The sequence below is a fragment of the Mchenga conophoros genome, linkage group LG6, assembly GCF_057382185.1.
Source record: "Mchenga conophoros isolate Kocher_MC1m ecotype Shallow Benthic linkage group LG6, M_conophoros_male_GT1.1, whole genome shotgun sequence".
Taxonomy (NCBI): Eukaryota; Metazoa; Chordata; class Actinopteri; order Cichliformes; family Cichlidae; genus Mchenga; species Mchenga conophoros.
The window spans coordinates 9,455,240-9,466,582 of NC_140531.1; the positions used below are offsets into that span (position 1 = coordinate 9,455,240).

General features: G+C 39.4%; 1 protein-coding gene across 1 annotated transcript; it reads left to right on the top strand.

The window, feature by feature from the left end:
* The first annotated feature begins 564 nt into the window (after window positions 1–564).
* LOC146572056 (F-BAR and double SH3 domains protein 2-like) lies at window positions 565–7,492 on the top strand. Its single transcript, XM_085276083.1, has 4 exons — window positions 565–1,167; window positions 3,082–3,165; window positions 4,657–4,840; window positions 4,925–7,492. Exons 1-4 carry the CDS (start codon window positions 1,066–1,068, stop codon window positions 5,008–5,010), a joined length of 456 nt encoding a protein of 151 aa, XP_085132209.1. The 5' UTR covers window positions 565–1,065; the 3' UTR covers window positions 5,011–7,492.
* The last annotated feature ends 3,851 nt before the right edge of the window (window positions 7,493–11,343 follow it).

The following is an 11,343-nucleotide window of genomic DNA, read 5'->3' on the forward strand; positions in this document are numbered from 1 at the left end:
ACAACAGACAGGCAGCGAATACTGGGATACCACGGCGAGCCGGCCGAGATACATAATGTGTCCAGTGTGTGTTTGGTCTGCCCTTACCAGCTCGTCTAGGAGACATTCTGGAGGCCTCCTATTTCAGATGCCAGTCAAACCACCTACACTGGCTCCTTTCCTTTCTGTGAATGATCACAGTTGAGGAGGAGAAGCTATGCTGTCCCCTGGTATGGTCTCCCCAAGGCAACTGGTTCTTGATGAGGGGCCAAACTTAAGTACAATTCAAAAGACCAAAGTTACTAGCCTGGGACCAGTACTGGGGAGGTTTCTTTGTTTTCCAGAACAGCTAATAGCTGTGCCCCATGAGTTCAGCTTAAAATATCCACACAGGTACTTCGTCCTCCCTCGGGTGGGCAGAGAGCTTTGTGGTCCAGGTTGTGGTCCAGTCCCCGGCTGCTTTAGCTGGCTTTAGAAAAAACCTGAAATTAGAATTAAAACTGTTTGTACCTTCACCTGTGTTACTTACAGTGATATGTTATGTCATTTGTTAACTGTCTCTTTAAGCTTTCAGCAGCTGGAGAGTTAAAAATAGTCTGTGTGAAAATAGGCAGGCGGTGAACTCGAGCCTGTGATACGTTTTTAATGTCAGGCTGTGACCACAAACACCAGAGTGGTCATCAGCATTCAGATCAGCTGATAGTAACCAGAAACGGCTTTATGGTCATTCTCTTAATTGTTATTGGCGTTTTCTTTTATTTGACTTGTTTAAAATAATAAAAAGCTGATTTGGGTTCATTTTATAAGCAAATCACATAACTTAATACAACAGAAATAAACTGACAGAGTAATGGAAAATAAAAAATTATAAATGTGGCCCAAAGCTACACGGATCACTGGCCACAATTCATTCAGCTGGAGGTCTTTTTTTTTTCAAAGTTAATTTTAAATAGAAATAAATGTGGGCAAGAAATTAAAACTAAATAGGGAGCAAGCCTGAACCCTAAAGGCTTTACTAAGTGTTAATTATGCAGGTTTAGACATGGGCTGATTTGTAAGCTTGTGATAAACCTTAAATAAGTATATATGTATATTTTTGTCTGTTCCCTTGAAACGCATGCAGGTTCTGCAGGAGTTTCAACAGCAGCTGTTTGTGCAGAAGAACATGGCGTTCCAGCAAGCAGTACGGTAAATACTGATGTTTTTCTCTTTTTATTCATTATTAAATGCATAAAATATCACATGCGATTGCTTTTAGTGATTATTGGGGAAAATAAACTCGTATTTATTATGCATGGAATGAAATCCCCAACCTTAAAAATTTAGAACTTAACATGATTTCTCTAAAATGTTCAAGTAAAACTTGAAGAATAATTTTTGAAACTATTAAAATCCAAATCTCAAAGTGTTTGGGTTGCTTTTAATACAAATTTTGTAGCATAAAATAAGGTTCGTGTTTGACTAATTTAGTTGGCAGGAGGTGTTAATCAGTTTACCGGAAAATCAATTTCTACAGAAAAGTGAAGTGAAATGTGGATCCTTCAGGTTTGAACTGCACAGGTTGGAAACCACAGGTAAAATGCTGTAATGAACACAGATCAGAGGAGATTGTTGAGAAGTGGAACAAAGCTCAACAGATGACAGATTAATTTGTTTAGACAACAATCAATACAAAATCAGACGAGTGGAACAAGCAGCTCACGGGCATCCTGAAAGCTGAGCTGGCCGTGGCCACAAAAGCCCGGACTGGACTCGGCTCAGGACCTTGATGCTCAAAGCGGCTTTAGGCAGAGCAGATCCACCTTTTTGGTCCAGAGTTAAACATCTCAACAATACCAGATGTAGAAAAGATTTTTTTTTTTTTAGACATTCATGATCACTGGAGTATGAAGCTTGAGAAGCTGGGTGATGACCTTTCCTCTAAATTGATACACAAGCAGGAAAAAATGTTCTAATTTTCTAAAAAATTGTAAGTAACAGACAAAGTAGCTCCATTGTTTGAGTGTCAATAATCTGTCTGCACTGAAATAAACAACTAATTTAAATAGATTTTAATCACAAAAGTGCTGCACACACATTATGGAACAGTCTGGGTAAGAAGTCAAAGCAGGAAACATAATAAGTCCTGCGTGATTGGTCTTTATCTTTGTTAGTCTGAACTATGAGCCTGAAGGCAGAACAGTGAACTTTGTACTGTACTCCTTGCCCTGCACAGGAACTTAGATTATTTCCCATTTTTAGTTTTTATTTACAGATGTGTCGTCTCATTTCCTCACCGTGGGACTATTTCCAGCTCGTGTTTGTTCCGACTTTATCAGACTGTTTATCTTCCTAAATAAATGCACAACCTCCACTTTTAATTAAATATTTGGATTGGACGTGGATCTTTAACATGTCACCAGGTGAAGGACTGGTGACATCCTTCAGAAGATGCTCATTTGTGTCAGATTTTAGTCATAGGTAAAGTTATGACTGTAGACTGACGGGTAAATCAACAGGGATCAATACCCTGCTCCTCTTTTTTCCAATACAAGTTCCTCTATCAAATCATTTTTTGACACTTGAGTCAGCAGTCCAAGCAGAGATGACCAGAAGTTCCTTTTCCCACTTAAGTGGTATTTATGGTCACACAAATGCGTCTGACAACAGACAGGCAGCGAATACTGGGATACCAGTTATAATTCTGACTTTGAAGTGAAGCCACTTTTTGTTTTGGCTGTTTTTAATCAGTTCCAGTCGTGTTTAACCCCCATTTAGATTTACTTTCCCAAACTTTGTGGCACTAATGATTCTGTGTCCAGGCTTAAAACACCTGCTCTTTGAATTTGTACAGAAATTCTAGTTTAAGTCTGAGTTTTGTGCTGCTTTGGAGTATTAGTTGTTTTATATTACCTGAGTCCTGAGTAAAGTGTGGTATAAATGCAGGCATGGTCTCAGTGTTTTCTTCAGTGTTCTGGCTGATGTTATTGAAGCCACAGTGAGCATTTTTGTCCGTTCACCAGTGTGGCGGTATTTGAAAAATATACATCACGGGTGAAATGAAGATGGTTAAACTGTTACATCGCAGCTTTAATTTGAATGAACGTGTTTGTCTGTCTGCAGGCTTCTCAGCCAGACGAGCTGACCATCGAGGAGCAGGAAATCTTGGAGGTCATCGATGATGGCGACATGGAGGACTGGGTCAAGGTACAAAAATAACACAAACACAGTTATGTAGCAGATGCACTCTCATGTTTGAGGGTTGGTTGTTTTGTGTATTAGTTCACTCTCTGGCTCTTAGACTGTTTGACAAACATTTAGTTTCAGTTTTTATAAGACCCCGCACCGGTACAGACTATCTACTGGACGTTTTAGTGTTTCTCTGGGATCAGTTGAACTGATGTGGCTTCAGGAATTAGAATAATTCAACTAAAATGCGTGCGGTGCATTGAGGCAGGTCAGGTTGGCCTGGGTGGTAGAAGCTCTGCTGAACATACAGACAAATCAAAAAATGTACAAATACACAGTTCTCTGCTTCTTTTTTTGGCCCTGCAGCCGTAAAGGGCTGATGGGAGATTCTCGTCACGCAGCCGGGCAGGCAGGTGGGCGGGCATGGCACCCAAGTTTGTGAATGCAATAATTCATGAATGAGGCAGTTTTTAAATTCATACCTTAAGTGCAGCTACTGAAAATCTGGACCAAATCCTGATTGATGGTGATCCAATCCTGCCTCAGCAGCGCTCCGGTTTGATCACAGTTTGTCAGCTTCTGCTTTTTAACAGCGGTTCGTGGACTCTTGATCAGTTTGAGATCTGCGGAGTGACCTGGTCATGGATATAAAATGTTAATTTGATGATCTCCCAGCTACTTAGTTGTCATTTTCACTTTGTTTGTCACAGACTGTTACAAAGTTGCTCCTGGACCTTTGGGAGAAAATTTGAGAAGTCTTTGAGGACATTTTTCGGGTGGTCAGTGGTGTCTACTTAAATGTAGAAATGTCAGCTGTGGATGCTCCCATCATTGTGTGAAGTCATTCTTTTATAAACGCCTCTGCAGAGCTGCTGGTGTGTAGTCATTGTGTACTTTGTGTGTGGTTGTTTTCAGATCATTTCCCTGAAGGAACATTGTGCATTGTTGCTGTTTTACTTTTGTTTATTGTGTAAGTCTGGCTTTCCTGTGAGCCATTGTGCAAATGTTCCACGTGTTGAGCCAATATTTTATGTGTATTTACTTAGGTGATTATCTTTTCATATACAGATATAGTGTTTTAATGGGGTATTTATTTTAATGAATATAATCATACATAAAAATGTGAGCAATATCATTTATATAGATCTGTTTTAGTGCTGTGATTCCCCACAGCATGCCCCAACAGAGATCCCAATACCTCTGAGTGTTTTCAATCTGAATGAAAATAAGTAAGCAGCGGAAGGGGAGGCCACCGGTGTTCATGAAATCAAGATTCATGAATTCAGCAGAGGCTTGTTTAGGATTTTAGATTTCTTGTTAATTCAGGAAGAGAGAACAAAAGCTCTCCTATTATTCTCTTTGTGGCTGTTATTAAATTCTGGCGACGATGCAGTGATATTGTTACAGCCCTACTCTTTACATCTGATTTTATTTTTTCTCATTAGGAGTTTTCCTGTTGAAACATTTTTGGCTGTTGTCATCGTCTGTGTGCATTGTCTGTGTTTCCAGGCCAGAAACCGTAGCGGACAGGTGGGCTACGTCCCGGAGAAATACCTGCAGCTGCCCTCCTCCAACAGCCTGCTGAGCATGCTGCAGTCGCTGGCCGCGCTGGACGCCCGATCCCAGTCCTCCAGCAACTCCACCGAACCTGAAACCGAACTCCCAACCGGCTCCGTCAACGGAGACTCGAGGAGTGAGATCCGCCTCCACCAGATAATATCGGAGTTTTGATTTCCTGCTTTGTTTAATACCCTCGTTGCCACTGTCTGTGTTGCAGTTTCATTCGCAAAGGCTTTGTACGACTACGCGGACAAACGGAAGATGAGCTGTCGTTCCCAGAAGGCGCCATCATCCCCATCCTGAGCAGAGAGACCCACGAGGACGATGGCTTCTGGGAGGGCGAGTTTAACGGCGTTGTTGGTGTAAGAGTTCAAATAATAGTTTGCAAAAGCTTGTGACTGCAAAATTGTGTCTGCCTAAGGGACAGTTTGTTCCAGGAGATAAGCGAGAGTTAGAAGATTAATAGGAAGCACCTGGCCTCCAGACGGAGAAGATGTCCTTTTAAATGTGTCCAAAGTCGTCAACAGAACATTTGTGGTTTTGAAACTTATGCCTGTGTTGTATCTGCTTGACGCATGAGGGGGCGTCATAAAAGTAAACCCTGATGGTATAAAACAACTGCTTGTGTATCATTGGGCGGAGATCGATGCTGTCTGTGGGCAGTGTTCATCTCCCCACGCACGTGTTCATTAAAATCATTGTTTGACCGAAGCTCTTCTGGACCATTATTGTTTTGTGCTCACCCTCAATATTTGAACTCGTAACAAACAGCAATAACAGCAAAACATGTAATGGACGTGCTGGTCCACTAGACAACATCATGTTGATGTAAAGCTTTGGGTCTCTTATGCAAAGTAAAGAGGCTGAAATAAGGTGTCCATGAGTATCAGTTTTCAACATTCAGTATTAAGAGACAAAGACTGTACGGGTTGGGCCAGTCGTCAAGTCCTGGAGCAAAGTGAGCCTGCAAATCAATAAGATGCAAATCAGTTTATACCTTTCATATAATGTTTGAATTTGTTTATTCTGAGTTTTATTGTTCAGTTAGTTTCCACAGTTCATATATCATGTGTAATTTTTCATTAGTTTCAGTGTTTGTTTGTATTTTATTCTATTCATGATGGTTGTGTTGACAGATTTGTCCAAATTTAAAGCTATAGATGTGAACTTTTGGTTCCTTTATTATTACCTGTATAATTAGTTTCAGTCTTTGTGAAGTGGGGAAGGAGGACCCAAAAGCAGGACTCGTGCGATGGAGAGTGCTCTTTATTTACAGTGGAGTAAATAAGACAACACAACAATCCAGTGAGCTCCCTCGACTCCTGTGTCATGTCTTCACCCAAAACTCCGTGCTCTCTGCTCCGTGGCTGCTGTCCACCTGTGCTCCACTCTCCTCCTCCTGGGAAAAAAAACAACAGAGGCAGCCGTCAGGACACCATGCCGCCTAATCAACAAAAAACAGTCCCAGTCTAAATAATCTAAAAGACCAACCACGGCTCCAGTGATGGCAACACACAGTTCTAGTGACCAACCCAGTGGGCGGCACTCGAGACAAAGCAGTTCAGGTGGCCTGCACACATTTAGTATCAGGCTTTACAAAAAAAAGTATCAACTATGTTAGGATCCATGTTCATCATGTGTGATGTGTGTTTACATTTGAAGGTGTTTGTGGATTTGTCACCTCTCTTCAAGGTGTGGTTTGTGTTTGATGCTGAAAGAGATAAAGACTGCTGATTGGCTGAAGTAGGGTTCAATAAAAATTGTTTGGTTGTTGTTTTGGGCACTGCTCAGGTCCACATTAAATAAACTGCTGCTCATGTGTGTTTGTAGGTTCTCAGTCATCCAGGTCATGGTTGTCTAAGGAGCCTGGAAAGAAAGCGACTTTACTTCTTTAAGGTTCTGGATGATGTTTAACTTCTGATCCAAGAAGCTTCTTCAGTTGATGTGCTTCCTTTGCTCATTTTCCACCTCTGCACAGTTTCATTTGATGACAATGCAGTGCAGTTCTCCCAAACATACAACAGAGGGCGCTATGCACATTCACTGAAGTGCAGAAAAATACAAGTGGAGGAGGAAACAAACAGCAGCATCAAGAGAGAAAACTGAAGTGTTCAAAGCGAGTTACTTTAGTCTCTTATTGTAATATTAATCGACATCTAAACATCACGTTGATGCTTCATGTTTGACTTCCGTGTCCTTTTACTGCTCAGTTGGAAAATATTGATGCAATTTAAAAGAAGAGGAGAAGAGTAATTTCTCTGTACTACTTCAAAAGTAATTTGAAAGCACTGCCTCATATGGAAAATGAATCATGATGAAATCCTGAAACAAATAGTGTTTGTGAATATGAAGAGTTTAGTTTTCAGTTTGGTCTTAGAAGTATAAAAATGCAGGACTGAAGACAAGATGGAAATGATGTGTTATGAGAAATAAAACACATATGTCACTATGTACTATCATTTTATTTTGTTTATTTTTTGTTCTTGTAGGTTTTTTGCTTTAGTGTAAATTTTGAAAGCACTGCTTTTAGTTTGAAAATTGGATTCAGTGTTTAGAGTTTGGACAAAACAATGGACGGTTTCAAGAAATGTATTTTATCAACAAAACTTATTTTCATGGTTACTGTATTTATTTTAATGCCCTCAGTGCACGGAGGCCAACAGCCTCCATGTAAACATTTCCACCCCCAACAATCAGCTCTGATTTATGAAGTTTATCATGTTCAGGCCCTGCAGCTGATTGGTGGCATGTCTGATCAGAAAGCCTTTCTGCATCTTCACAGTGTGAGTCTGAGAGTTTCTGAACAACAGGATGAGCTGCTACACACCTGACACCACATTCAAACACACACAAGCTGCAAATCTGACACAATATTTTAGACCAAAGAAAAAGGTTCACAATTTGCAGTTAACATGAAGATATTCTAGAGTAGAAACAACACACAGCACACAAGTTTCATGTAGAGATGATTGTTTATTCTGGATGTTATTTTCATTCAGTTATTTTCCATTACTTCTTGGATTAATTTTCTCATTTATCCATTTCATGTAAGGACAGACTTTTACAGAAACAGATAGTCTAGTACAGCCACAACTACTACTACCTATGTGTACACCATAGATCTTATTATCGTATATCACTCCACCACCAGAATCACCCTGCGAGAGACAAAAATGTAATTTGTTATGAGTTTGTTTCAGGATAATTGCTGTCTACACAGTAAATATACAATAATGATAACAGTAATGCCAACTCACCGGACATGTACGCATGTTAGATTTTTTGTAACACATCCTGTTATCATACGGCACATTGTCATAACACTTTTTGTGTCTGATATCCTCACAGCTAGCAACATCCATTTCTACACACTGCAGTTTACTTGGTTCTGTTTCCACTACAAAAAAGTGAAAAGAACAAAGCACTTTATAGTGTTGAATTCTATACACATTAAATTAAATGCTATGTTAACAAGACGGATATTTTATCTTATTCAGGATATTACCAACTAAAAGAAATGTATTCTTCAAGAGAAATTGAAGTTAAAAGAAGAACGGAAGAAATACTATGTGTCAAAACATTTTTTAAATAAAATTTAATTTCAAAAGTGCACAAAACCCCAAATTAAACAGAAATTGTCTAGCTGTGACATAATCAAGCAAAAATGGTCTTACTTAACTCTCCAGTGTTAGGATCTTTTTCAAACAAACCATAGCCGGCCATCTGAATTTTGTCTCTAGAAAAAGACAAAAAATAAGTATTTCCAATTATATTCTATACCTGGGATTCAAGCCTTGAGTCCACTTGCAGCCCAAGTTAACCCTACTTGGTATATTGACATGAAGAAATATAATGCAATTTGACCCTTGAAGGGTTTTTTGTTGTTGTTGTTAGGGAGGATTTGTTTGTTGTTGAGTGGACAACCAACTGCTCCAAGCTGGTCAAGAAGGCTCACCAGCGCCTCTTCTTCTTGAGGACTCTGAGGAAGAACCACCTGTCCTCAGACATCCTGGTGAACTTCTATTGTTGCACCATCGAGAGCATCCTGACCAACTGTATAACAGTCTGGTACGGGAACTGCTCTGCCTCGGACCGGAAGGCGTTGCAGAGGGTCGTGAAAACTGCCCAGCGCATCGCCGGAGCACCACTTCCTGCCATAAAAGACATCTACAGAAAGCGGTGTCTGGAAAGGGCTGGGAAAATCATCAAAGACCCCAGTCACCCATCACATGGACTCTTCACCCTCCTGCCCTCTGGGAGGCGCCACAGGAGCCTCCGGACTAAGACCACCAGGTACCGGAACAGCTTCTTCCCCACAGCTGTCAGACTCCTGAACTCTGCCTCCTGACATCTGACCCACGTTAACACATGGACTGAACACACACACCCACAATGGACAACTGTACCCTCTGACCCACGTTAACACATGGACTGAACACACACACACCCACAATGGACAACCGTACCCTCAAACACACAATAATAACATGGACTGAACCACCACTCACAACCACTAGCACTTTATATAGCCTCTGTAGAAACTATCTACACCCTCACTTATCTTAACTGCACTACTGTATAGCTCTGTAATAATCATTCTGTACATACGATAATTTTTAACCCTACAACTGTTTACAACTTGCATAGTTCCCATTTCTGTATAGCTGTATATCTCAGATTCTGTAAAGTTATTTATTTCATATTCTGTATAGTTTTTCATATTTATATCCTGTTCATATCCTGTACATAGCTTGTACTCACTACAGCCTGTACATACCTATAGTTATAGAATATTCACAACATACTTCATACCGTGTACATTATAACATACCATAATAGACCCATTTCTGTAATATACTCACATATCTATACTATTGCTAATATATATTGTAATATATCTATATCACTAAAGCACTTCTGGATGGATGCAAACTGCATTTCGTTGCCCTGTACCTGTGCATGTGCAATGACAATAAAGTTGAATTCTATTCTATTCTATTCTAATTCTATTCAATGCTAAAATAAGTTAAATGCAATTAAAGTTAAGAAAAATGTGATTTAACATGAAGGCCATATGAGCAGAGAGTACAAACATGTTGAGGGACTGGCTGTGTTAGTTCAGTGAGAGAGTCATTTGTAAAGAAAACCATTTTCACTAGCAGTCAAAAACTAATGTGTACACTTATGTCTGTTTTTTCTTTCGTTGAATACATGCAAAATGATAGCAGAAGTGCTGCCACGTGTCTAGCCAGAATAAGAGTCACTGTGAGTATAATATGGCTTCTTGACAAAAACTTAAGTTAAATGCAAAATGTAATGTTAATTAAATAATTTAATATATTTTGTAAATTAACATCATGGTCAGGTCAGAGTCAGGGTTCAGTAAGCAGGTGACTAATATTCAACATTGTGAATAAATAAATAAATATCATAATGTAAATAAATGTAAAATGTCAATACAAATAAATAAAAATAAAAAAGTGGAAAAGTCAGAAAGGATTCAGACTTATTAGGTAAGCGCACAACTTACATATTGGGAGGATTTGCACAGTCTGGTAAGGCAACGGTCTTCCTGCCTGGTTGTGAAGGAATTTCCAGTAGCATGATGTCATCAATTGTATTTATGCCCACAAAAAATGATCCACTTGTGATTTTGACCTTTTTTTTTTATCTGAAGATCGTTGAAATAGTAACTTTATCCATGATGGATGTGGATGAATTCCTAAAGTTGCATACATATCCCTGCACAAGGGGAAATGGGTGTAAGCTACGCTAATTACAGAACACAAGCATTTGAAATACTGTCCTAACTTTTAAATTCTATTAAAAACATTTATAAGTAAACTGTTGTTTTCTCACCATCCAGGTTCATTTTTCCAGCAGTGGGCTGCAGTCAGAATCCACCGTTCATGGATCAGTGAGCCACCACAGAGACTTTCATGTGTTGCACTGGTTGCCTTTAGTTTCACGTGATACTGACGCTCAGTGTCTGGACACTTTTGGCCTCCATAGATCCTTTTGTGCAAATCTACTCCTGTGCTGACTGTGATGCCTGAAAAAGAAAATAATTTACTCACAACTGGTTGTTTCTTCCATCTGAAGAACAACATATTCTTTCTAGTTAATATAGTTGCAGAAATGTGTCTGCAAATTGATGAAAAGAAGAAAAAGTACAATCATACTGTAGAGACAGTGTTCCTGATACTGTAACATTCTGACAAATGCATAATAACTGATATCAAAGCAGAGACAAAGAAGAACAAAAACAGTATCTGGTGGTTTAGTGAAAACCTAAATAATCCTTTAGTAACACAGAATTTGTCGCAACCTGAGAAATAAGTGCAATATTTCACTCACCAACACACAGAAGAAGAAGAAGCTTCAGATGAGCCATTGCTGTCATTCAGCTTGCAGTGAATGCTGTGCTGGGACCTTTTTAAGCCTCATTTTTTAGTTAGTGATGGATCCACCAATCAAAGAGCCTAATGTTATCAACAAAACCCCATTGGTTCGTTGGGACAGTTTTCATGCAAATGTTGAACATCTCTTCATCTTAACAAAAAAGTGTCCTCATTATTTGTAGTCTTTGTCATCCACATACTCCAGGAAATGATACTGCATTTGTTAAAATAAGTT

What these genes read in the sequence shown, in the direction of transcription:
- LOC146572056 (XM_085276083.1), top strand. Translation starts at nt 1,066, where the DNA reads ATGTATATTTTTGTCTGTTCCCTTGAAACGCATGCAGGTTCTGCAGGA. An exon ending in ACATGGAGGACTGGGTCAAG is followed by an intron (nt 3,166 to 4,656) that starts GTACAAAAATAA and finishes CTGTGTTTCCAG; the next exon opens with GCCAGAAACCGTAGCGGACA. An exon ending in CGTCAACGGAGACTCGAGGA is followed by an intron (nt 4,841 to 4,924) that starts GTGAGATCCGCC and finishes TCTGTGTTGCAG; the next exon opens with TTTCATTCGCAAAGGCTTTG.